The following is a 26,107-nucleotide window of genomic DNA, read 5'->3' as shown; positions in this document are numbered from 1 at the left end:
CAAGATTTCATTCTTTTTGATTGTGGAGTAGTATTCAATGTGTGTGTGTGTGTGTGTGTGTGTGTGTGTGTGTGTGTGTGTGTGTGTGTGTGTATTTTCTTTATCCATTCATCAGTTGATGGACATATGGGCTCTTTCCGTAGTTCAGCTATCGTTGATAGCACACTGCTGTCAGTATTGAGGTGCATGTGCCCCTTTGAATCAGCATTTTGGTATCCTTTGGATAAATACCTAGTAGTGAATGTTGGGCCGTTACCTTTGGACTTTTGTGAAAGATTGTGATTGTAGGAATCTGACCAGATGCGGTGGCTCGGCTCCTCTGCCCCTGGAGATCTGGGAGAGGGGTAGGCACAGGAGCAGGACAGGGACCCTCAGCGGAGGGCAGCCTTTCTGCCCACTCGGGACAACTGAGAGGCAGTGGTGCTGGGGTGCTGCCTGGGAAAGGGAGGCTCTGGTGCTGCGTGTCTCAAGGTCTCCTAGCCAGCAGGCCCAGCACTCTGCCTTGGTGTGGGTACCGCTCCTCTGAAGTGCTCTCACCGGCGCCCCCCAGGGGTGGTGAACGATACTGCTTCTGACACTTGTGCTTGGAAGTGACGCTGCGCATTTATTTGTTGCATCAGCCCCTGTGTATTTCATGTGTTTTCTCTCATAATCCTGGAGAGCCATGTGAGGGATGGGATGCCCTCCCCGTTTCGCATGCGGAAAGCGAACCGGAAAGGTTGGCTACTTTCTTAAGGCCTTCCCTTACTAAATGGCAGAGCCGGGTTGGAATTCAGCTTTTCTGAGGTCAGAGCTTCTGGGTTATTCCTGGCTCAGGGCTCCTAGAAGCAGTCTGCAGGGGCCGATAGGCTCTTGCAATTATCGAGAAGGAAGAGGCTGGACCCGACGTGCAGTGGTGGTCAGGCCGGGGAGGGGGCAGGGGGCGTGGGGTCTTCCTGCCTGCACAACCCCTCACTTCACATGGCAGCGGGTCCCTGAGTACTTGGGGAGCTGATATGAGACCGTTGGCTCGTCACTGTACTCCTTCCAGGGCTCAATCACGGTTTCGAGTTGGATGTTCTCATTGAGAGGTACTGTCATTTCAGAGACTTTTCTGACTCTTCAAAAGTTAGGTTCAGCCTTGTTTCCTCTGTGCCTCTCTCCCCTGAGTACTTAATGATCCCTAAACTCAGACCTCACTATATTAGGGGAGCTGTTGCAGTATCAAAACCCAGCATAAAGGTGAGACTTTAGAGTGAAAAATACCATCTTGTGTGGAAGTAACCGTCCCTTAATGCATCTGTTGGTTGTACTTTGTGATGTCTGTGGCGCAGGGGTGTGGGGAGTGGTTAGCATACATCTGCACGGAACGTTTTTCACATTTTTTAACAAGCTCTTCTCCTCTCCTTTATTTTTTCAGATCACTCACCCAGCCGGCTGCATGTCTCAGTTTATCAAGTTCTTTGGAGAACAGATCCTCATCCTTTGGAAATTTGCCTTACTTCGAAAGCGCATTTTGATATTTTCTCCCCCTCCTGTGGGTGTTGTATGTTATAGAGGTAACTAAACACCAAGGTCGGGTGTTGTGTCGTGAGTTTCTCGGGGCAGAAACTGCTCGAGTCTTTGCGTTGTTGACCGAGTTCAGAAATGTTGGGGCTGTCCCAGGAGGGTCCCAGGTTTTCAGCCTGGGAATGCCAGGGCCGGACTTGCATTCTAGAATGTGGGCTCTGGCGGCCGTGAAGAAGGTTGGTTGGGGGACGCATCCGTGGTCTAGTAAGAGGTGGGTGGTGAGAGGAGATGGGGATTCTGATACAGTAAAGAGGAAAACTTGGCAGGAGTTGGTGTGTGATTGGGTTGGAAGGTTCTGATGTGTGTGAGGTAATGGAGGAGGGGTCCAGGATGACGAGGATGGGGGGGCCACCAGATGAGGGTCCAGGAGGAGTAGGGGGTGGAATGACAGCACTGGCTTTGAATACGGTGCGTGTCTGCTGTGAGGCCTCTGTGAGGTGGACACAGGCGCTGGTGCGGGTGGGTCAGGACTTGGGGGGAAAGCGAGGCGAGCGTGTGGAGTGCCGGTGACCGCGGGACGGATGGCGTCACCCGGGAAGAGCGCGAGGGCAGGGAGGTGATGCGGGCACAGGAGGTGGAGCAGTAACGGTGGAGGACAGAGGAGACTGCGGTGGGGCCATCAGAAGCAGGGAGGGAGCCGGGAGAAAACAGGGATTATTGCACGCGGGGGTTCGGAGACGGGGGAAGGTCAGCAGTGCTAGAGCCTCAGCGGGACACGGTGAGCCGCGCACTGGAAGCTGGAGGGGGTGAGGCACCGTTGGCGCGACTGGAGGTCCGGTTCCGCTGTGGGACCCGAGAGGCTCGTGCCCCCGCCCCACCCCTCAGAATGCCAGAGCCTCCTGTGACTCCGGTGCCGGGACAGCGCAGAGCCAAGCCCTCCGCGGCGTCGTCCTCGGAGGCTGATTGCTCCGAGGGGGGCGGGCCACACTCCTCTGTCACCTCCCCTGTCCCACAGTGTACTGCTGCTGCTGCCTGGCCAACGTCTCCCTGCCTGGCATCGGGGGCGCCATTCCTGAGTCCAAGCCTTTCTTCTACGTGAACGTGGCCGACATCGAGAGCCTGGAGGTAGAGGTGTCCTATGTGGCCTGTGAGTACGGGGCCCTCCCTGCACCCCGCCCGCACATCCTTGCCCCAGGTCCCCGGGCCCGGCTCTGCCAGAAGCCCGGCTCTGGCCTTCCAGCTCGCTCCCCGGGGGCCCCTTCTCCTCTCCTCGCAGTGCGGGGCTCCCGGACCCCTTGTTTCCCCGGTGGGGTCGGGCTGCTGCTGCCTCTCAGCGAAGGCCTCCGGGTTCCCATACCCTGAGCTTGGCTGTCACAGGCACCACGGAGAAGATTTTCGAGGAGAAGCGGGAACTGTATGACGTCTACGTGGATAACCAGAATGTGAAGACGCACCACGGCCACCTGCAGCCCTTGCTGAGGATCAACAGCGCCGACCGGGAGAAGTACCGGCGGCTCAACGAGCAGAGGTAGCGGGAGCCGGTCCCGGCACGTGCGTGCCCACGCGGGGTGGCGGGCGCGGCCAAGGCCGGCACACCCTGAGAGAGACGGCCCCGGGGCACTGCCCTTCTCAGTTCAGCCGGGCCGGCCGACTGCCCGGGAGGTGGGGGACGAAGGGGAGCCTGGGGCGGACGAAGCCGGGCTCCTGGCGTGTTGGCCTGATACGCGGGCGGCGAGCGTGTGGAGGTGACCTCTGGCTGATGGGCTCGGAACCGGGGAGGCCCGGGGAAGAGCGCGAGCACCTGGCGAGCACAGTGTTGGCAGCTTGCCTCTGCGTCCTCTCCCGCGGTTCTCAGGAGTTTGGTTACCCCGTAAAGTAAACGGCACCCCCTGGTACCGGTGGCGAAATAAAAACCATCACCATCCCTATCCCTGTTTTAGGGGCAGTTACGAAAGATTGCCACTTGCCCGAGGTCACCCAGGGGCAGAGCTGGCCCCGGACCCTGGGGGCTTTGGCTCCAAGGCCCGTTGATTCCCTTCCGGTCTCCCTGCTTTCGGGCCGGGGGCAGGGGCCGCCCGCCCCGTGCAGGTGCCTGACCCACGACCTGGCCGATGTCCGGGGTCCTGTGACGGCACCGGAGCGTGACGGGGGCCTCCTTCACCACAGGCAGATGCTGCTGTACTCCCAGGAGCTGGAAGACGACTACACCCCCTGTGAGGAGGACCTCTTTGTGCTGTAAGTCAGCCCGGGCAGCGGTCGTGGGGCTTCCCCGGGGATCCCTGAGCGCTCGCCGCCTTGGGCCTCGACCCCTCCCGTGTCACGCTTGGCAGGCCAGGGATGGCCTTTATCGCTGCCGGGTACACTGAGAGCTGGGCCCCGTGTGGAGTCCACCGTGAGCCCTAAATGCCACTGGGGGGACACCCAGCGGACAGGGAAGAGAAAAACGCAAGTCCTGATGTTTTATCTTTCCATTGAGCGTGTGCATCCAGATGTCCACTGCCCAGAAGCGTCTGCCCTGCAGGGTGCGGGGGCTTCTCATCCGTTGCTTCGCTCGAATAAAGAGCTCCTTGCGCTCAGTGTTACGGGACGATCAGAAATGTTAACTTTTGAACCTAATGAAATCCCCTGCCCCCAGATGTGTCGGTTCGTGTTCGGGGGCAGGAGCCATAGTCTTCATACCTTACAGCATTTATGTAACTTCTGAGCAGCTTGTGAAACAGCGTTCGGCAGGGCGGACAGAACTGTGATTGGAACGGAAACCAATTCTCCTGGCTTCCTGTCTGGCCTTCCTTCCCCAGGCCCCGGGGTCGGGGTGAGGAACATGGCACTTGCAGCGAGAACCATCTCTGGCTTGGATGTTGAGAACTTAATGTGGACATTTCAACAGAGGTGTAGGTCTTGGATTCTACTAAAACGTACCTCCCCAGCCATGCACGATGCTGAGAGGTACAAGTTTTTGGAAATGAGCGGCGAGCCAGGAGGCTCGTCAGGGTCTGATGCGTTCCACTGCACCTGAAATTCACGAGCAGTTAGAACTTCTTTGGGCACTTAGGTGCCTTGGTGGAACCGGAGCGCCCCTTGGAATACATCTGAAAAGTCTAGACAGTTCACGCCTTTTCTGAACATGGCTCATAAATTTACGTGGCACCATAAATCGGTGACACGTAAGTCACACTCTGTGTATAATACCACCCCCCCCCCGACACACAAAAAAAGTAACCAAAGGGAAAGAAATACCCGAGGATGGTGGGGAGCTAGGGCAGTATTGGTGCCTACAGTGGGGCTCCATGGCCCCTTGGCCTTTCACTCCCAGCCGTGGTGGCTACAAGACATCCCCGTGCCTGCCCCAGCCCCGAGCCCCACCTCTTCGTGGACGGCCAGCCACAGCCTGGCGTGCTCTGCGGTGGCTCTCAGGCTGGGGAGCCTCTCAGGGCCCTGCTCTGTCCCCGCTAAGGCTCGTCTGTGCGGCTGGCCCCAGTGACCTGTCCGGGGCTTTGAAGGTGAATTTTAGTTTCTCACATTAAGTCTTGACCTCAGAGCTGGATCATCAGGATTTTTTTAGGGTTTTGTCTTTTCTTTCTCTTCCCCTTCTGACTAAGCAGAACAAAGAACACAGTGTATGTAGTAACCTTCTATAGGAAAGTTTGTTTTTGGCAGGCAGGCCAAAAGTCCCCAAGTTTGGGGACTTTGCAGTTCATACCATGATTAATGCTAGCGGTTTCTTTGCTAAAGTTGGTGTCACTTTAGTAACCCTTGAACTTTGGTCCTAATTTTCTTATTTTTTAGAGATCATTCTGATTTTTGAAACCATTTAAAAGCATATTAAAGCAATGTAGTTTTGGTTCCCCATGTGTGGATTATTTGGTGACCCTTTTTTTTTTTTTTCTGCCCTCCCTTCCGTGTGTCTTATCTTGTGAACACAGGTTTTTCCTAGAGCAGAACAACCGGATATTTCAGACTCTGTTGGAGGTGTCCGCCAGTCAAGACAAAACTCTGACCGCTGAGCACGCCCGGGGCATGGGTCTAGACCCCCAAGGGGACCGGAGCTTTCTGATGGACCTGCTGGAGGCCTATGGCATCGACGTCATGTTGGTCATTGACAACCCCTGCTGCCCATAGGAAGAGTGAGCCCAGACCGGTGAGCCGCTCCTCATGCGGGGAGTTCACGCTGGGCCCCCAAGGACCTCCTTTTTTATTAAGTTGACACGAAGGAATATGGTTTATACTTCCCAACAAATGTGATTTTTTTGCAATCTCCTTTCTCCCTTCCTTCCTAGTGGTAAGATGAGACCACCTTGGTTTTGTGCCCTGCCCTCGTGCCATGTTGGAATGGACCACTTTCTCCCAGAGCTACTGCCTGGGTTTTGTCATAGGCGTTATCCGAGTGGCTTCTCTTGCGTCCTGGTCGAGTGACTTGAGGGGATGTGGTGAAGGCGATGTGTCACTGGGAGCGGGCTGAGCTCGGAAACACTGGGGTGGGCTGTTCAGAAAGTCTCCAGGAGTTCGTCCCTTGCGGTATTCTGTCCAGGGTGGCCTTGTACGTGCATCTCCTCAAGGTGGAAGCTAGAGCTCATGACCTTTCGAGGTGTTTTATCAGTTCTGGGAGTCCAGTGTTGGGATCAGATCCCTTTTCCTGTTCGCTGGGGCAAATCTGTCGTCTCTGTTCACGTGAGCGGAGACCTCAAAGAGGAACAAGAGGATGTTTCCGTCACAAAGCATGAGCTTCTCTAAGGACAGAATGACAAGAAGAGGTTTCTTACCAGCCAGCTGGAAACTAAAATTGTAGCCTGAAGCGTTGAAACTTTCCTCAGAGTAAATTAACGGTGGCCACTCAATGTAAAACTCCTTTTTCTGAATCCCGCTCCTTCAGGGATGGCCCTGGAGCTTGCAAGCGAATTCATTTTACAATTGAGCTTCCTTTAAGGGCTAACTATGCTCTTAGAACAATGTTCCCACCAAAGGTAGAGCAGTTGGGGTTCAAAGAGGATAGAGCAGAAGACGTTTCTCTGAGAGTTCTCTGGACATATCACCAGCAGAGCCTCGGGATCAAAACAGAGATTCACTGGGTTCCACATTCCAGCAAGGATCCGGAGCTGGTTACTCAGAGTTTGAAGCATGGAACAAGACTGTGTACCAGTCTGGAGCCCTCACAAACAGATTTCTTGTCAGCAGAGTTGACACGCCTTGAGCTAAGCAGTTGGGGCCAGAGACAGAACACGTTTGTTGGAGAGCGAATTTGCTAGTGCCTTCACCTAGAGAAGTGGTTGGAACCCCCGAGCATCAGTGATGAGTTTACCTGTGTCCCCGTGACATGTTTTGGTCTGGGACGGCTCCTGTGGGTCCCTGCCTGTTCTCTTTGGCTGTGCATTCCAGGAATGCCAACTTAGGTGAGACCGTAGGTATTTGAAGCCAGCTCCTGTGAGTAGAGGTTAGGGCTTTTTTTGGCCATAGTTTAGGATTTTGACTTGGGCTCCTGGGTTGTTGGTGACCTTTCTTCCCTCTCGATCTTCTTGCCTGGCTCTGTTATTGGAATCGCCATCCGTGTATCCGTGTCTGTGACCAGGTTCCAGCCAGGCTACTACACACAGCAGAGAAGTGACTTTCAAGTGGATGGCACACAAGTCTTACAGCTTTTCAGGGCTCACTGCTTTATTCAAAAATATTTTCACTGTAGTTCCAAGATAGGGGATTCACGACTAAAGGAATTCACATGTAAAAATGCAAATACACATTGATTAATCAAAGTAGGTTCTTTTATGTAAATATATAAATAAGTTTGGGCATTGAAATGTAAACTGTACAACTAATACACTTTTCTCCTCTGCAGTGTGGATTTAGCCATTTCAGTAATATAGATGTTTACAAAAAAAGCCTCGCCGCCTCTTTCCTTGAAGAGCAACCTTCTCTTGTCTCTGGGGAAGGAGCAGCCTTTCGGACTTGGGTCAAGTCATGGTGACTTTTAGTGCTATCTGAAGGCTCAAGGTTTTCTAAGTTAGGGGGATGGTCGATCGGAAGCAGGAAAGGTCAGATTCTCTTGGTGGACGCAGGCCCCCTTCCTCTGGAATTGAGGGGTTTGTTGGAAAGGACTATCTTTAAGCACGTCCGTCCCCGCGCCCTTCTGCATGCAAACACCTGTGTTTCTGTGGAATTGTAACTCCAAGCTCATAAGTGCTCACGTAAAGGTCGTAAGGTGAAAATAAGGTTTCTGTTCTTTCCTTTGCGTGGCGGGTCGGGGTTCTGGGTTCCCTTTAGCTGCAGACTCTTCCAGGCGGTTGTCTGGCGGCTGTGGGCCGCCCCCTCACCCTCAGGCAGGGGGCTGGGGGATGGGCACGGAGGGGAATAATACGAGTGAGCCTGGGCTCAGCTGACCCCAGAACAGAACTTCTCCCCCTCCTGCCCTGTATTCCCTCTGTGAGGAGACCCAGCCATCTTTCCCTTGCCAGCGTCGTTATCAGCCAGAAACCCAGCACAGCACCTCTGGCTGACTGAGCAGCATGCCCCGTCGCTCTGTAGTCAGTCATATGGAGGTCCCCTTTGGAAGACTTGCTCTGTCCCCCTCCCTCTGCTTCCATCCCCCTGTCCTCTCCCCAGTGTCTCCAGTTAGCGGCTGCCCCTTCTCTAGAAGGGGTACCGGAGAGTGAGGTACCCGGCAGGACTCCCTGCAGTTACAGAAGCTAGAAGCCACGTGGACCAGCTTTTCTGTCACTGTTGAACTATTTCCTTAAAACCCTTCTGCTTTCAGTCAGAAGACATTGGTCAACGTTCTTCTTCACCGCCTCGTAGATCGATAAGCTCCGGAGGGCGGGGATGGTTACCACCGACTCTTGGGGCAGAGCTGGGAGCCTAGGTGGGGTGGCTGGACCCGTGGTAGCCTTCTGCCCTTCTGTGCTGTTGAACCTCACCCCCTCCCCTGCCTCATCTCAGCTGGCTGGGTCCTTCTGAGAACTTTCAGCCTGGTCTAATGCCATGCTATGAGCCATGTGGTCACCTGGAAGCTGACCTGAGACACCCAGGCTGCTGCTGCCATTGAATCAAGGCAGAAAAAACCAGGTGGCAGGACTCCTTGTGGGACCAAGAACCCAGGCCTGGGGTTTACTGACGTCCCGCCAAATGTGACAAAGGCCCACTTAGGTGGATTTTTCCAAATCTGCAGGCTCGGCAGATGGTAATAGTCAGCCTTGGAGAAAATGTCTAGTTGCCCTTTGGCTTAGGCTTCTTTCTTCAGGAGTCAGAAACGGTAGGATTTATCTCCTACGAGAGCAAAAAGGGTGGGCCAATTTGTGTAGAATTAACTATGGCTTTAGACAAGCACGAAGCACTCCTTAGGCCCGGTGTCTGTTCCAGTATCATTGTGCCACCTGGGGCCTTGCACGGTCCCCCGGCAGCCAGGACGGCCGTGAGTCAGAAGGCTCTCGCCTCCCACAGCCGCCATCCAGCCTGGCACCTCTTCCACTCGGCCGGGGAGGGGTGCCGAATTCATTGGTAATGATAGAAATAACTTGGCCCAGAATTTGCACCTATAGCTTCCCTTGTTTTGCTCCTCGTGAAAATCAAGATGGGAAATTGAAGTGTAGCACAGGGCACAGATCATTCTAAATACCACCTGTGAAGACTCATTTATCAGTGTAACTCTCTGATATTTTAACCGGAAGATAAAAGTAAAGAGAAATCCGAGCTGAATCGCTGTTTTTCATTCCGGTGGCTACGAGGACGAACTTGCTATTCGTCTTGATCCACTGAGAGCCCTTCCAATACAGTAAAAAGATGAGATGATTCACCTTTAAACCGAGGCCTTCAGGGAAGCTTTTGTAAAGGGCAGTCATGAATTAACGTTTTAATGGTAGGACAGCAACCCTCTGAGAAGAGGCAGGGACCTCAGGGACCTTTTTTTTTTCCCCCTGAAACTGCATAGCCCAGGGAATGGATTGAGATGTTTTCCCCAGTCCCCGTACAGATCATACTTGGAAAGGTAAAGGAGCAGGAGGGCGTCGAATAAAATTGTAAGACAACGTTCAGCTTGACAGTGAACTTTCCTTTGTAGGATGCCAGTTCTGAAATAGGCAGAAAGTCAACATGGGGACCAACATGTCATGCGGGGGCTTTCACCTCCCTGTCCGGTTCCTCACTAGTGGGCTCAGGATCTGAGGTCCAGCCCCAGGGTCTTCCCGCACTTCGTGCCCTGCGGTGAGGCTCCTCCAGAGCCGGGGGTGCTTACCTCCGCTGGCCCCCACCTGCCCCTTCTTGTTTCAGGAAGACTCTTCTCTGATTTCAGGTAGGGGAAGAGAAGGGGTCAAGGGCTCCTCTTACCCCTGAGTCCGTGGGTTTCGAAGATTCCATCTGATGACTAATATACCTCTGTTCCCAGGAGCTGCTAGGGCACTGAGTGTTGGTAGAAAGGCTAACTGTGAATTAAGTTACTGTTTTTCTTATGAGAAATGGGAGTTTATTTTTATGTCGATATTATTATGTGATGAATTAAGTGTGCAGATGTGGAAACGGAAGAAAATCTCAAAACTAGAATCCTGGAAGAAACAGAAGTTTTGTAACTTGGAAGCAACTGAAACCCCATAGAAGTGTCATTATTCGTCTTTGAGCGTGAATAAGGACACTGTGCTGGGAGCCTTAGCCACGCTCTCTGGGAGGTGAACGGGAGGGTCTTCGCGAGGATGGCACGGGCAGCGACCTCAAGGGAAACTCTTGTTTCACGTGAGGAGGCCGATTAGCAGGCCTCTTCCTGGAGCCGCGTGGTCTTCTGCCTGGCACTTTCTCTCTGGAGCCGGAAGACGGGGGCAGTTGGGTAAAACTGCACATTTAGAAAGGAAGTAAGAATTTTCTAGTGATTACAAACGATGGGGCGGGGGGGGGGGAGCCCTCTTTAGAGCTATTCCAGAAGCTCAGCATAGGATGGGCTTTTAGCAGTAACGTAATCTAAATTCAGAAAATTTATTTACTTACCGTAGTGTAAGGAAGGATAGGTATGAATTACTTACGTTGGCTTTAGAAGGCGTGTTTAGACTAATGATACATTTAGTCTGCTTTCTAAAGACAGCTGGGGAATGCAGGGGTAGAGTAGGGCAGGGCCTTAGAAATTAGCCAGGGAGGATCCACAAAATGAAAAATCCCCAGAGAGGCCATAGAGTTAGCTGGTTGCAAATAGATTTCATTGATGTTGGAGTGAAACCTCCTTAGGCCAAATGAAGCGAAGATAAAAAGTATACAAAAACTTGGCGGCCTCAGGAATAGTTTGACTCGAGTGCCCACAAAGACCATAATGAGGAAAGGTATGAATTCTGTGCTGTTGAGCAGACCAGCTAGGACACTTCAGGGGTACAGAGTAGAGGAAAAGAAAATCAACCTCCTTATTTACCCAAGCTTGATTGGCTGAATTTTTTTTTTTTTAATAGGTCTGGGAAGTCAACCTTTTCTGAAAAAGGAATGGTTGTAGCCTTGGAAAAATGGTTTTCCTATTTCTCCCAAGTTAGGATTAACATAGCCTCCCTGTCGCCTTAAATGTCAAACCCCTATTTTAATACCCCAGCGTAAGAGTTCTAGCAATAAGAGACACGGAATCTATTTTTGTTTAAATTCTTGACCTCATAGTATGAAGTTAGTAAGACAGTTGATAAATTTCACCCTGAATACTAGTCGCATAGGTACGTTACTTCTGTTTTGATGGTAATGATGTTAATGCCCTAAAGAAAGCTGGTGTTAATCCTGAAGCTACGAGGAGTGAATGTTTCTTTAATGATTGTTTTGTGGTACAAATAACATCTGTGTATATCATATCTGTATATATCGGAACCAAGTTGTGTGCAGAGAGGTTGATATAACTATATTTACAGAAAACAATTTTTACAATTAAAATTCACATTTTAACATGAACGTGTGTGTTTCAGTCCTTCCCTGGCCCGAGAAATGTGGTTTGTGGTAGGAAGGAGGGATGGCCCAGTGTAGGAGCAGAACCTGAATGCAGACGTCACAGTGACTGAGCAACCGGGGCGCCTGGTACCTGTTCTCCTAGAGGCCTCGGTCTGCATGAAGATCCTCCAGGTAATGGGGACCAAAGCTGGGAAGAATCGTGCCATCCGGAAGAGCCAGGACTGGGCGTACATATACACACCCACACACTGAAGTTTTCATTTTTAACCTTTGGGGGAGTGAGTGTAAGGGCAAAATTCCTAGCATCACTGATGCTGTATTCAAAGCCAGGTTCCTGCTTTCCGAGGCACATGACCGTATGCTGTTACCGACTTCCCAGGGATGGGGTGAGAACACGGCGAATCTGTTGCGTGTGTAAACAAAGCACTGCACGCAGTCACGACAGCCATGTGCCCAGGCCAGCCACGGCACCAAGCAAAAGACTTGCGTGCTAGGAAGCATCTGGATTTGTATTAGAAATAATCTGGCTTTTGAGTAAAATTCGTCTTTCAAAAGGTTTGTGCCTAACAGGAGTGTCCTTCACCTGGATGTTCTGCGCCAGGACCATGGAAAGAACAAGAGCATGAACGATAAGAAACCACGTTCTCACAGGAAAGAGCCTGAATCAAGAAGGCAAAATTCACACCAGGGAGCCTAGATTTCAGAACGAATACAGATATTAATCTAGTCGATATCCTTCCCCAGTTGAAATCCCACTATTTCACCGCAAGGACCCGATTCACTAAATAAATACACATGCAGGTAGCCGATCAGGGAGGGAGCGAGCCGGCTTCTGGGCTCGTCCTTTACAGTCTTATCAGAAAACCAAGATGGTGTAAGATGCTCCTGGCTCCCGTACAAACTTTTCCTCCTCCCACAGCATCCCTGCTCCCCTCTGTGGGCACCAGGGTGTGGGTCCTCCTTCCACTGCAGGGTTTTGGAGGCCAAAGCACGGCTTCTAACACCACTCTGAAGGATACGGAGCTGAACAGGTAAGCCTTGTTTTTTTGTGTGATCTTCATTCATGAGCTTTTTGTAGCTGCTTTGTAATCCTTTGAAGCATTAGTCTTCACTCTCCAAGGGACTCATGGGCACAGGCATACATACGGTCCTAAAACTGATCTGCCCAAGGATGCGCCTGTAGCCAAGGCCTGCCCATCTGCCCTTTTACACTCCTGGTTCCTCTTTACAAAGAGGAAGGCTCACATCTCCTCCAACCTGGGCATCACATTCTGGAGTCTGAAAACCTCAGGGGCACCAAAGGGTAAATCCCGATGGTGGTACTGAAAGTAAAGGACTATAAAGCCTGGTTAGCAAATCCTTCTCAAATCAGCCAGTTTCTGGTTTCTGCTTTCAACAAACTAAAGGAAGATCGTTAATAATTTTTGACATGTAATTCCAGAGGAATTCGAAGAACTGTATGTATGACATTAGAATCGTCTCTTCTGCTTATGTGCTTAGATCTATAAAGAACAAGGAATAGCAAGGATGTTGAGTCCTGTTCTAAGCTGTAAGTAACATGTGTTCCTGAACTCGTTAGGATAAAGAGCATTCTCGTAAAGTGTTTATAGTATCCATTTTTGGTAATTAAAAATTACTGAAATAAAATGGATGAAAACAATATTAGTTCTGGGTTAACACTAAAGAATTTCCATTTATATTTTTTGTTGGCAAGAAAATAGGGCAAGTGATAAAATTTCAAGCATGAAAATAGATCACGATAGCATTCTTTGCTAGAAGTGTATAGAAATAACCAAAGAACCTATTCGTGTATTTTTGTAAATGGAGGATGAGAGTCAAATTGCTGTATATTTAAATTGCACCAAATATGTTTAAAAGAGTGATATAACAGCTTTATTTTAAAATAACCAATATTTACATGACACCAGGAAATACACATACTGGCAACTCTTAAGTTGATATCTAGAAAGTGTGAGGGATACACGATCTTCCAAAATACTCGTAGGGGTGCGTGAACGGTGGCTGGTGTGCTTTGCCACGCTGACCAGCAAGGCTGGGGGACCGCATGGAGTAGAAGAAGCACCTGGGCTTTTAATTAGAAATGCAGATCCCGGGGCTCCACCCCCAGCTTCAGTTGCTAGGTTTTCGGCATGCACCCCCGGGTGGTTCTCATGCAAACCAATACTTAAGCGCTACTGGAAAAAATAATACAAACTAGTATCTTACAGCATCGCGGCTGAGGGGGAAACACCTCACAGGTTTCTGGACTGAGGGGAGGACGGCGACCAGCGACATTCGAATCTGAGCTCAGAAAGCAGCAGCACCCATGGAGAAGCCCGGCTGCACCTGGGGGCCGGCGCGAGGTCGGGCCCCTTTCCCTCCACCGCACGCGGGCCCCCGGCGGGGACGGCGCCACGGAGGGGGGACAGTGGTCACACGGAAGGAGGAGCATGCGCGGCGAGGGGGGAGGGGTGGGCCGGGGCCGCGGGGAGGGGCGGGTACTTGCCGAGGCCTCTGCTCCCTTTTGGTCCCACCGGGGGTGGCGCCGCTCCCTGGGCGCTCACGGGGCCGAGCGCGGCAGCAGCTGCTCCCGCTTCCTGGGGTCGCAGAAGAACTGCAGCTTCCGGGGCAGCAGCTTCACCTCCACGGGCATCGCCTCGTACTCCTCGCTGTCGATGCTGAAAGAGCCCCCGGTGCCCTGCGGAGAAGAGTATTCGCGACGGCTCTCACCCCCGCAGCCCCCGGACAACGTCACCCTCGCGCAGGGAATTACCCTCCCGTTCTTTAAAAAACCCGTGTCACTGCCTCTGACTGGTGCTGGTTCCGGAAATGTCTCCATTCTGCCACCGGCTCTTTTTTTTCTCCCCCTCCCCTTGTTTGGCTTCTCTCTCTTCCCAGGGTATTTTTTTTTGGGGAGTCGAGAAACAAGGCTAGGATTTTAAAATACTTACTAAAATACGGGGGTCCTGCCACATCTTACAGGACTTCCTAAACCTAACAACGTTCTAGGACCTAGGAAAACCACTCTGTCCACCTGATGGTTTGCATGGTTCTTCTGGAGGACTTGCTTAGCCTTATAGCTAAAGCACAGCAATATTAATATTACAGGTGCTACAAAACCTTCCATAATTTGTGCATTTAGTTCTGAAACTGTGGTGCCACCCACGGTGGGGACAGCTTCTGTTTTACCTACAATCCTTTTTGAATGCCGTGGGACGATGAAGCCTGCCAAAGCCATCTGCAGCAACTCTTTTTCCTGAGGTATTACTCACAGAGTAACTACGTAATTTGGATGATATGCCTAACATTTTCCCCACTTCGATGGGTTATTCTAAGCTTGGCATTTTGTAATACAGAAAAACTTACTGCCGTCCCCAACGTGGTCTCCTGATCCTTTATAAAAAATGCGAAGGTAGACTCCACGAGGAGTGTCTGCCAGCTAGAAAATTCTGTGATGGCAGCCTCTGCCTGCTTTACACGCGGAAGAATAAAGGCTGAGGAGCCACAAAGGTCGCTTTACACAACCCTGGCTTGAAAACACCGGAAGTCTGCGGGAAGCCCGCACCGCGCACCTCGGTCCCGGTCCCCGTCGCAGGCAGGGGGTGCTCTCGGCTCCCCAGGTCTCCCAGAGCCTGGCAAAGTGCTCTCGGCCCGTGCCAGGCGCCCGCGTGCGGGTCTGGCACTGGAAAGGCAGATGGACCGAGACAAGCCAGAGCTGTGGGAGCGGAGCCCCCCATCCCCGCTCACCTCAGGAAGCAGCAGGGTGCACTGGCTGGCCTGGAGACACTCGGTGCCAGCCGCCCGCAGCCTGGGGTCCCTCACCTTTTTGCTTCTGTCGGTACAAGAAAAAGCACACTTGGGCACCGGCAACTGCGTTTGACTGCCGGAGCACAGCAAGTTCTTTTGTTGAGAGTGAACAGACGGGCTCGTGACAGGACGAACCGCGGGGTTCGGCGAAGAATTTTCCCACACTGATTCTTGCTGAGCCGTGTGATACGTTCTAGACTGAGAAGGTTAATTTGCTGAAAAGAATGGTGCAGCAAGTTAGGATGGAGTGATTTTGTACCTAATTCTTGGGCTATTAAAAATCCTCCATTTAAAAGTTAGAACGAATTGAAATTTTTGTAGGAAACTTACTAAACTTCTGCTGATACTTGTGAGTCCATCATTACTTAAGGAGAAAATATCTTTATTCTAATTTAAAGGAGACATTTCTGTTATAGATGTATATGAACAACCCGTTCTGGGGACGCTCTATATTCACGTTAACAGACCACTTGGCATATACCGCTATCTACCTGGGAGCACAGCGAGCAGACCACACACCCCGCCTCATGCACATACACCCTGGAGAGCTTGTCACGGTCAGTGGAGAGAGCAAAAGCTAATCCAAGTTAGTCCGTTCTTTATCATTAATTGATAACCAATTCGTTAGTATACGGAACTTCAGAGGTTCCTAAAGCAGCTTCACGATGTTCTATTCAGAGACCCAGAGGAAACGGACATGACTGAATCTCGCTTCCTGTAGAGACCAAAGGAAACCGTGTTACTGCTGCCGATGAAAATGTCGACGGCAACGATGCAGAGCATCAGGACTTCACCTACACGAAGCAACAAAAACATAAGCAGTTTCTGGTCTCAGTTTTGGACGTCAGTATTATGAAGGAAATTTGAGCACAGCTGGCCCCGTGGGCCAGACTCTCAATCAAGACAGTGTGTGGCTTCTGAACAACCTCTAGGAGAAGGGAAAGGCTTTTCCCTTCTTCCTTCTACGACAGATACAGCAAGGAAATCAAAGGCTGCAGAATCAGCTATTCAGCATTTGAAGACTGTAACAGCAAAGGCAAGAACAACACAAACCAATGAAAGCCATTCTGCTGCGGGTTCTGGTGCAGACAATGGAGTAGCCATGGAGACAGGGCTGCGGCAGCAGCAATGTCTAATCCTTAGACCGGCACAAGAGGGAGCTCTGGGACAAAGCACAAAATAACATAGCTGAGCAGATTACCAGTTGGCATGGCAACACACAGGCTCCTCGGAGGGGTGGAAGACTGCTGGGGGGAGGGTTTAAGCCATTCTTAACCAATAAAACTCTGGCAGAGGTCGGCCTTAACAAATCAGGACTGGAGAATATTTGCTCGCAGAAAAGGGGAAAAGCCTGGAGAATGTCCAAGGTACTCAATACCTTTTCAGGTTTTTCATTACTGCCCTGGGAATAGGACAAGGTGGACCGACGTCCATGGTAACCCACCCTCTGAAGTGCTTCACAGCAAGGACTTTCCCACACATACTCTCATGTGAGACTCAAAGACAACCCTGAGGTAGTGAGATGGGATTACAGTATTCCTTTCTACACACAGAGGAAAGGAGCCAGAGAAGTTAAAGCGTTTGCCCAAGTCACGAGGCCAGGACGTGGCAGATCCAGGTTTGTATCCAGTAACTCTGACCCTGAAGCCAAAATCCTGGACACTGTGCAATGCTACACAGAACCCTTCACTTCGTTGGAAAGGCAGGGCGTGCTCCCACGACGTGATTTTCCCAAAATGAACAGGGAAGGCCAAAGCAGGAGAGCTGTGCTCTACCCGTCAGCCCAGCTATTTGAAAGAAAGAAGGCGTCTCGGTCCCCAAAGCAGATGAGTCCTCTGCCGGGTCTCCATCTGAAGCTTCCTGGGCACGCGCTCTGAAGAGTGTTTCTGAGGATACAGACACTGAGCCCGCACTTCCTAGAAGCCCAGTCCACTTACCCTATGGTTATGAAGTCTCCTTTGCTGACAGTGTCGGGTTCAATGCAGATGTTCATGAAGTCTTCTTTGCTCTACAAGGTCAGGAAGACGAACGTTAGCACTCTACATTTTGGCGAACGCGGCCTGTTGTCCTCCTTTGCCCCAGAGTTTTATACTTTGAAGCTCTTTATTATACAGAGGCCTTTACTTGCAGTAACTCCATCCTGAATGCACTCCCTTTCTTTCTTTTACATTCAGACTCTGGTTGAGGTACAATTTACATAGCATGAAGCTAATCACTGCTTGCTTGTTCGGTTGGTTCCTATTCCCCAGACAGCGAAACGAAAACTCAGGTTTGTCGGAACTCCGAGCGGGACATTTGTGAGGCTTTCACTCATCATCGGGGCTGTTCTGGTGTGTACGGTTCCCTCCCTTGCGGGCCAGGTTTCAGCCCCGCCACCGGCAAAGCCCGGATCCTCACCGTCCGCCAGCATCACCCCACACCGGCTGGAGCCGCTGCTCGGTGTGCGGGGCCCCACTACCTGTGTTTTTTAATGTTCTATGTGCAGTTTTGATATGCGACCAGAATTGAAGGTCCACAGCCTCGTTTCTGCCACGGTAATGTTTTTAAAACTTCATTATGGACCACCAAGAGCTCTGGAAGAATGGAGCTATGAGGAAGTGGCTATAAAACCAGACTGGGCTCTTATACCCCTCCGCCCCCCGTTTACTACCAGGCCGTGGCTAGCGATACAAATCTGGTCTGTGTCTGCTTCAGGTAGAGGTTTTGTTTTTTTGGACAGGTTCAGAATCTGTCGCCCCAGGATATCTGCTGAGAGCAGACAGCCTTTGCTTAAGACTAAAGAGCGCTACCAAAGCACAACTTTCTCTCTCTCCCAGGAATTACAGATCATAGAGGGGATGACTGTGCTCTAGGTTCACCTTTTATTCAACAACTTGCTGAGTGTCAACTACCATAAACTCTTCTAGGTGTGTGAGTTACATCAGTGAACTAAAAAAAAACAATTATTTCTGCTTACGAAGAGTTTATATTTGACTGGGGAGTGGAGATAACCAAAAAAATAAAAAAGAAAAATAAACCCTAACCATAATAAGTTATAGAATATACTAGAAGCATGTGAGAGTGTATCAGTGCAAAAATAGCAAATTACATAGAAACATACATGGTAAATTACAGAATATATTAGAAAACAAGTATATTAGAAGTATAGGAGACTTTATTAGGAACGTGAGATAAAAACTAGCACAAGAAACACCAGATGGTACGGGTGGTAGGGGTCCAGGTGAGCCTTACTCAGGTGGCAGGGGTGTGGGGAGAGGGTGATCTCTGAGCAGACACCTCAAGGAAGTGAGGGAATTAACAACGTGGATATCCAGGACTGTGGTTCTCAGACTTCAGCAAGTATCACCTGCAAGGCTTGTTAAAACTCAGACTCTGGCCCCATTCTCAGATTATGGCTCAGTAGACCTGGGGTAAGGCCCGAGAATGTCCATTTCTAACAACTTCCCAAGGACTGTACTCAGAACCACTGGGCTAGGGAAGAGCAATCCACACAAAGAGAACCACCAGGGCGGGCGCCAAAGATGGAAGCATGCTCGACAAGCCCAAGAGCAGTGAGGAAGCCAGTGTAGCTGGAGTAGAGCGAGAGAAGGGGAAAATAGGAAGTCAGAGAAGAAGGGAGGCCAGAGCCCTAGGGCCTATAGACCATTCCAAGGAATTTAGCTGTTAGGTTGAGTGAAATGAGGAGTCACTGGAAGGTTCTAAGCAGAGAAATATGATCTGGCTTCATTTTAATAGGACCTCTCTGGCTGCTGTAGTTAGAATAGGAGGAAGGTGGGGGGAGCAGGGCAACCACTTAGGAACCCACTGGAATCACCCAGGCAGATGATGGTGGCTTAGAGCAGTGACTCGGGGAGATCGTGTTAAGCACTGGCAGTAATTAGAAGGTGAAGCCACCAGCACTTCCACAAAGATGTGGAGGGGAAAGAGGGTGGCTTCAAGATGTTTGGCCTGAACAACAGACAGAATGGAATTACAGTCAACAGCAATGGGGAGTCTGGATGGAGCACCAGCATCCAGGGGTGGAAGAAAAGAACAGGAGCTGTTGTGGACACACTGAGATTGAAAAGCATATTAGCCATCTAAGGGGAGAAGTAGACAGTTATACACAGAAGACTAGGATTTGTTTTTTACAAATAGCGCATGTGCAAAAATCAACATCGTAGACACACAGAATTACATGAGAAGACTCGCTCAGTAGATGCTGGAAAGGGACGTGATAAAATTAAATATCCATTCATGATAAAAAAAAAAAAAAAAAAAAACAAACCTTAGCAAATTAGGAACAGCAGGGAACTTCCTTCATCTTCCAAAAGGTGTCTACAAAAAAATCCCATCAAGGGGCACCTGGGTGACTCAGTCAGTGAAGCGTCCGACTTTGGCTCAGATCATGATCTCGTGGTTCATGAGTTTGGGCCTCGCGTCGGGCTCTGTGCTGACAGCTCAGCCTGAAGCCTGCTTCAGATTCTGTGTCTCCCTCTCTCTCCACGCCTCCCTTCACTCACACTCTGTCTCTCTCTCTCTTTCTCTCAGAAAAGTAAATAAACATTTTTAAAAAGTCCCATCAAACTCAAGAATGAAGCCACGAAACCTTTCTGTCTACATCAGAGTAAGACAATGACGTCTGCTAGCCCTGCTTCTACTTAACACTCAACTGAGGTCCCAGCCGCGGCGGTAAGAGAAAAGATTAGAAGGCCAAGTAGTTGAAAGGAAACACAAAACTTGCACCACTTGCAGCTGATATGGATGAATCCCTAGGAAATCCAAAGGAATCCATAAATGATAAATCAGAACTTGGTCATAAGATTGTTGATCATATATCTATAAGAAATCAATTACATGTCCACCTAAAATATTTGAAAATGATTTTTTAAGGGATACTATCTACAATAGCATCAAAAATTAAGATAACCAGGAATATATCCAACAAAAGACAACATGTTAGAGAAAACTATAAAACTTCATTGAAAGGCATTAAAAACCTAATGAAGAGCTATGCCACTTCATATGATAGCAGAGTCAATATTATAGAAATGTCATTTCTCCTCAAACTGATCTACAGATTCAGCATAATCCTGATCAATATGACAGATTTTTATGTGAAACCTAATAAACCTTTTAAGAAATTTACAGAGGTCAAAGAGCCAAGAACAGCCAAGAGACTCTTTAAGAAGAAAAACACTGAAGGACTTATAAAACGATAATGATTAAAAGCAACATAGTACTAATCCAGGCCTAGAAAATCAGATCAATCGAAGAGAGAAACTGCGAACACGTCCGTGTATACCTACACTTACCATCCAACGGGGGTTTACAGCAGATGGGGGAGGCGAGGGTGAGGAAATTCAGTAAATGCTGCTTGGACAACTGGCTTTCTATCAGGAAAGATTATAAAACTGAAGCCCTGCCTCCATCATTCACCAAACTCAATTATAGGTCAAAGTGTTTCTTTCTTTTTTCTTTTTTTTAGAGAGAGTAAAAGTGTTTCTTTTTAAAATAAAAATAGAATCATGTGATGCATACCACACTAGCCTGGTTTTTCACTTAACAATATATGATAACTATCTTTCCATGTCCGTAAGCAGAGAACATTTTAAATAAATGCACCAGAATGTATTTAACCAGTCCCTTGGCTCATTTGTTTCATACACTTTGCTATTATAAATACAGTGAACAAAGCTGAACAAGAGATCCTAATTTGCACACACTCCACACCCCTTAAAGCCTCTTTGACTCTGAACATACTTTTTTAAACGATAAATGAATTTTGAGCTATTACATGGCGGCATCATTGTCTTTGAATTATTTTATTGCATTTGCTTCTATTTCTACAAAGAGGTGTGGAAAAAGGAAATGAATGCGCTGCTACGGGTGATAAGCAGCACAGTACCCTACACTCTCCTAATTGCATGTGGCTAATCTTGAGCCACAATCACATCCTCGACTGAACTCCATCCATTCACTGGTATTCCATCATCAGAGAAAAGAACGACGATGAAGAACATGAACAAAATACTAGAAACACACATTATCAGAGACTGGGTATAAAAGCAATGCGTAATTAGAAATTTTATCTTTCTTCTTGAAATCCTCCGGAACAAAAACCATTTTTTCAACCTTACTACATTCACTTCCACCAGTGTGTTCAGAATCCCATCATGTAAGAAGGGCATGTCTACACTATGTATGCATCTGACTGTTCCTGTACGATAAATTCTGGAAACATACTCAACAGGGCCAAAGGTGTGCTTATGTTTTAGATGCCTCATAGAGATCACCAAGATGCCATCAAGAAACGGTGTTCTGATTTACCGTTCCAGCAGAAATGCACGAGAGTGCCCACTTGCCCACCGACCCACCGACCCCAACAGGGCACACTAGCATGCTTAATTTAGGACATTTCAATAGTTATTATTTTAATTTGCACTTCTTCGGTGTTGAGAGTTTTTACTGTTTCCTTACCCATTACATGTTTATAAAAGTTACATCTACCTGATAAGGTAGTTCTAAGGATCCCATGAGTTGACACTATGTAAAATTCTTAGGACAGTGCCTCGCTTACATTCAGCAACTGTAAGCTATTTTTTCAGGTTAATGTCCTTTGTGAATTTCTATTCTTGTCCTGTGCCTATTATTTATATTAGTACTCTGCCTATTTCTTAAGAATTTGTTATAAAAGAAAGCTATTGACTCCTGCTCTATCACTTCTTTTTCCCAATTTGTCATTAAAAGTTTGTTTATAGTTTCTTTCATTATGAGTAGGCAAATGCATCAATATGATTTTTGCTTTAGATGCCATGCTTAGAAAGACCTGGTCCTCCCCAAGTTTACATCAATAATCACTTAGCTTTCAGTCGAGTGCTTCCATGGTTTTATCTTTCTAATTTAACACTTTAATCCAACTTGAATTAATCTAGGGGAAGGAAGCTGTGTTATCCAAATCTTATAGAACGGACACATATTACTCTTACAGTTGGAAAACAAATCAGTACTCTGTTAACATTAGAGGCGAACTCCCCACTGTACTCATACGTTCAATCCCCACGTTCAGTCTCCAGACTGACTGGGTCAAGTGTAAACATACTACTTGGATCTACATAAAACCCGATCTTAGCAACTGGTCCACAGGTTAGGACAACTTTTCTATTAGCATTCTCACTAACATAAACTACTAAGGTTTTCTCTGTAGCAGGGGTCAGAAAACTCCGAATGGCCCGAGAGTCAATATTCTAGGCTTTGGGGCCAGAAAGTCTGTGGCAACTACTCGACTCTGCCGTCATGGCACGAAAGCAGCCAGACAGCATGTATGTGAATGAACGTGGTTCTTCCAATTAAACTTTACTTATGGACATTGAAACTCGAAGTTCCTATTCTTTCTGCACATCACAAAATATTCTTTTTGATTTTCTTACACCCGTTTAAAAATGTAACATTGACTCTTAGTTTGTGGGTTATACAAAAACAGGTGGCAGACCAGTGTGCCGACCTCTGTATTATGTCAACATTTTTTGGTGCATTGTCAATAGGGGCACGATCCAGAACTTTCTGCACTAACAGAAACATTTTGTATCTGTGCTTTCCAGTGTGGTAGCTACTTGCCACTATGGCTAACGGGCACTTGAAATGTGGCTATTGTGACTAAAGAAATGAGTGCTAGAGTTTATTTAACCCAAAGAGCCACGGGTCTAGAGGCCACTGCACTGGACAGTGCATGTCAACAGACTGGATTCTATGTATGTATATATATCTTTTTTTCTCCTGGGGACCTAAGTCCATACATTTAATGTAGTCACAAAAATAATGGAGAGTCGCTCAGGTAAAGTTCCACAATTTTCTATTCCCGTGACAAAAGGGAACAGGTCAACTTTTCATGTCTACTAAGCAGTGGCCAGAATCCTTGCTCAGAGCCCGTTAAGCGGGCCGTTCACTTGCTGTTTCTTTTCATTGCTATTATTCCTTAAAAGCACACCACACCCTCTTCTTCCCGATTCCTTTCCTCTCTCTCGGTCACTTTTCCCAGATACCAAATGCTCTTCTAATAAAGAGCCACACTCACCGTCAGGTCCAGCTGGCTGTTCCGTGTGGTGATGGACAGTTCAATGGTGGACAGCTGCACTTCTTTCCAGACCTCGGGGCTCAGCTCCTGGAACAGGGCTGCGTGGGTGCATGAGACTCAGGTCAAGTGCTCCCGTTAGCGTTCCACCACTGCCCCACCAAGGGCCAGCTGCCGGCTGCTCCGCTTGGCCTCCTAAGCCTGGCTGCTGACTCTCCCCCCCATTTCCTTCCCCAGCTCTTACACACAGGACAAAGAGCCACGCGCCAGTGGCATCTCTACGCCTGCGACACCCCTACCCAAGCAGCCACAATAACACCAAGCTTGGTGACAGAACGGGGGAGCCGCAGTTGGTCAGCAAAGGCACGGGCTGCTGCCACATCCGGGGCGCTGTGCTGACTCGGGTCCTGCTCTGTGGCGCACACACGGCTAATTCAAGGATCCTTGAAAGGCTCCCCCTGCGCGAGAGAAGTCTCTCGCGCTGATCTGGGGCCCACGCCAGGCGGTCCCGAACGGGCCGCGGCACCACCACACGGCTCACCGTCCTGCGGTTGGGCCCAGTAGGACGCGAGCCTTCGCAGGATTCTCCTGTACAAAGAGGGCCGGGGAGGGGTCTCTTCTGCTCCACTGGGAAGTCTCTCTGTGGGTCCCGTGTACGAGATAGAGGCTTGATGAGTCTGAGGCCACTCCTTTTAATGTGAAGAGAGAAGCTTGTCAGGCACACACGGGTCCCAACTCCGGGAGTATCTCTACCTGCACGTGCCTGGACGCTAATTAATAATCTCTCACTGACTGGAATCATCTCTACTTTGGAGCATGGAGTCCCCAGGCTTCCTTTCCCTACCGAAGGCCTGTCTTCTATCTTGAGAACCATGAACTCCGTGACTGCTGCCTCCACGGCTCTCACAGAGCAGAAGGTCCACGTGGACTAACCTCCACTGCTGACGCTTCTCCAAAAACAACCGTTTGAGTGAGCATACAATCATCCCATAATGAGTTTATCTTCGGTTTACAGAAAATGACACAAAAATGACACGCATGCAGTCCCGCTGCATCGAATACCTTCTTCACTTCTGGAATCGTACTCCACACAGAGGCCAGAGTGGCTTCGGCCAGCCTCGTGATCCAGCCCAAGGCTTCAAAGTCCATCATTCTCACACTCTAGATTTTTTTGTCTTCTACTTCCTGACACCCCAAGCCCACCTCATCAGTGTCTACAGGAATAATTAGAACAACACCCTAGCCTCTCAGTCCTTGACATCATCTCTAATCCCCGCCCCAAGCCACCCATTTCCATGGCCACATCCTGGTCGTTCCTGTTACCCAGAACTATTCCACCATGGAAGTCTAAAACCTTGATATCCTACTCTCTACCCACACCCCATATTCTTCTTTTGACTGATTCTTTTGTGCTCAATATACCTCTTAGGGTGAACCACTCCTCCCTGTTCTCAGAGTCCCATGCAGTGAATTACAAAGGAGTAACAATTTTGGTTTCTCTCTCTCTCACTCTCTCTCTCTCTCTGAAAGCGGCCGTCCTGGGGACTCTGCTTCCTACAGCAGTCTGCCCTGAAGGAGACGTTTTAAGGGGATGAATTCAATTTGGAGTACTCGGAAATCTGATTGTGACCGTATTATCTAAGCTGTGTCCTTTACTCCTGCTGACATTTATAAGGCTGGTATTTTGATCTCCCTCTGCCTGGTTCCTGCATTTGCTTTCATAACCTGGTTCAGACTCAGAAGAGGAAGACAGGGGTGTTAGTTTTAGAGCCCTGAAGATCCTAACCACACCACATTTCTAATCACATTGAGAATTGCTGTCCCTGACCCCATTTCCTTCAGTACCTAATTAACAGTTGATTACTTCCAATCGCTCCTTTCCCATCACTGTTGGCTCTCTTATGTCTTTGGTGTTCCATAGTAGGGGCCCTGAAAAGCCCCTATTCTGGATTAGTCTTATCACTAGGTTTCTGTACTTGTACGTCATGGCTCATGGCTCAGTGTTATAAGAAGGGCAAACAACACTCCAGCTAAGAACTGATACAGGGAAAGGGGCACATGAGTGTCACAATTCTTGCTCTCAGGTTCTCAATGCCATTTGATAATCCTTCTCAACCTCCCTGTTTTCATCTTTCTTCAAATCCCCCCTCCCACTACCACCCACCTCGTTTTCAACAGATCACTTTTGCTCCCTACGCTTCAGCGAGACTATCGAGACATCAGTGAGAACTGCCTGAACACTCTGTAAACCTGTTTCCACCTGGACCTCTGCTTTATTTCTCTTCTGTCTCAAGGAAAAGGGCTCCCCTTCCTCTGTTCAAGGCCCATCCGTGGGCCCCACGCCCTCCTTCCTGCGCGTGCATTTTGCCACCTCAGTCACGCTTTGTGTCTCCCCTCACCTGTCCCTAGTCTCCCTTTCTCATTTCAGGGTATAAAGACACGGCTCTCTCTCCAAGCAATAAGAACAACACTCCACTGGCCCCATATTTCTCACTAGTTTTTGCCTTTTCTATCTCCTTCCCGTCAAAGTCAGGCTTCCTGAAGGAGTGGCCCAATCCTGTGTCCACTTCTTCCCCTCCCATTTATTCCCTAACTTGCTTCAATGTGGCTCAGCAGCTCCACTCAGGAGGTGACCAGAACTTCAGAGGCCGCCGAGCTCAGGGGACACTTTCCTGCCCTTATTTAGCCTCTGTGCCGCTGCCTCACGAGGCTCTGGCTCCCACTAGTGTGCGTGTGTCCCCTCCCGGGGACTTCCCTCCCCCCGGGCTCTGGCTCCGGAGGCAGCTTTGAGGCTCTTTAAATGCTTACATTGCTTGGGGCCATCCCTGTATCCCTGACCATCTGTCTTGCACACATCCTCATCCAACCCACAGTCACAATGGC

The 26,107-nt window shown here is 49.3% G+C and overlaps 2 protein-coding genes across 10 annotated transcripts in view; one reads left to right on the top strand and one right to left on the bottom strand.

Annotated features, from left to right (window-relative positions):
• The window catches only part of DENND11 (DENN domain containing 11), a 55,865-nt gene extending 35,078 nt beyond the window's left edge, over nt 1-20,787 (top strand). For 2 of the 4 annotated variants that reach the window (XM_045052857.1, XM_023250635.2), the window contains 5 exons: nt 1,400-1,538; nt 2,504-2,635; nt 2,866-3,016; nt 3,655-3,723; nt 5,412-11,370. In XM_045052857.1, the coding sequence (XP_044908792.1) occupies nt 1,400-1,538; nt 2,504-2,635; nt 2,866-3,016; nt 3,655-3,723; nt 5,412-5,607 (687 nt within the window). In that variant the 3' untranslated portion in view covers nt 5,608-11,370. Of the gene's footprint in view, nt 1-1,399; nt 1,539-2,503; nt 2,636-2,865; nt 3,017-3,654; nt 3,724-5,411; nt 11,371-19,704 lie in introns of those variants that run through there. The other 2 variants (XM_023250637.2, XM_023250636.2) reach the window with 2 other exon arrangements.
• Nucleotides 13,234-26,107, bottom strand: part of AGK (acylglycerol kinase) — an 80,202-nt gene continuing 67,328 nt past the window's right edge. For 3 of the 6 annotated variants that reach the window (XM_045052858.1, XM_045052859.1, XM_023250638.2), the window contains exons 12-16: nt 23,766-23,913; nt 23,228-23,325; nt 17,112-17,182; nt 15,115-15,199; nt 13,234-14,065 (exon numbers count right to left, since the gene is read on the bottom strand). In XM_045052858.1, the coding sequence (XP_044908793.1) occupies nt 13,928-14,065; nt 15,115-15,199; nt 17,112-17,182; nt 23,228-23,325; nt 23,766-23,913 (540 nt within the window). In that variant the 3' untranslated portion in view covers nt 13,234-13,927. Of the gene's footprint in view, nt 14,066-15,114; nt 15,200-15,220; nt 15,390-15,535; nt 16,337-17,106; nt 17,183-23,227; nt 23,326-23,765; nt 23,914-26,107 lie in introns of those variants that run through there. The other 3 variants (XM_045052861.1, XM_045052860.1, XM_045052862.1) reach the window with 3 other exon arrangements.

The sequence above is a fragment of the Felis catus genome, chromosome A2 (genome assembly GCF_018350175.1).
Source record: "Felis catus isolate Fca126 chromosome A2, F.catus_Fca126_mat1.0, whole genome shotgun sequence".
NCBI lineage: Eukaryota > Metazoa > Chordata > Mammalia > Carnivora > Felidae > Felis > Felis catus.
This window is presented reverse-complemented; position numbering and strand designations above follow the sequence as displayed.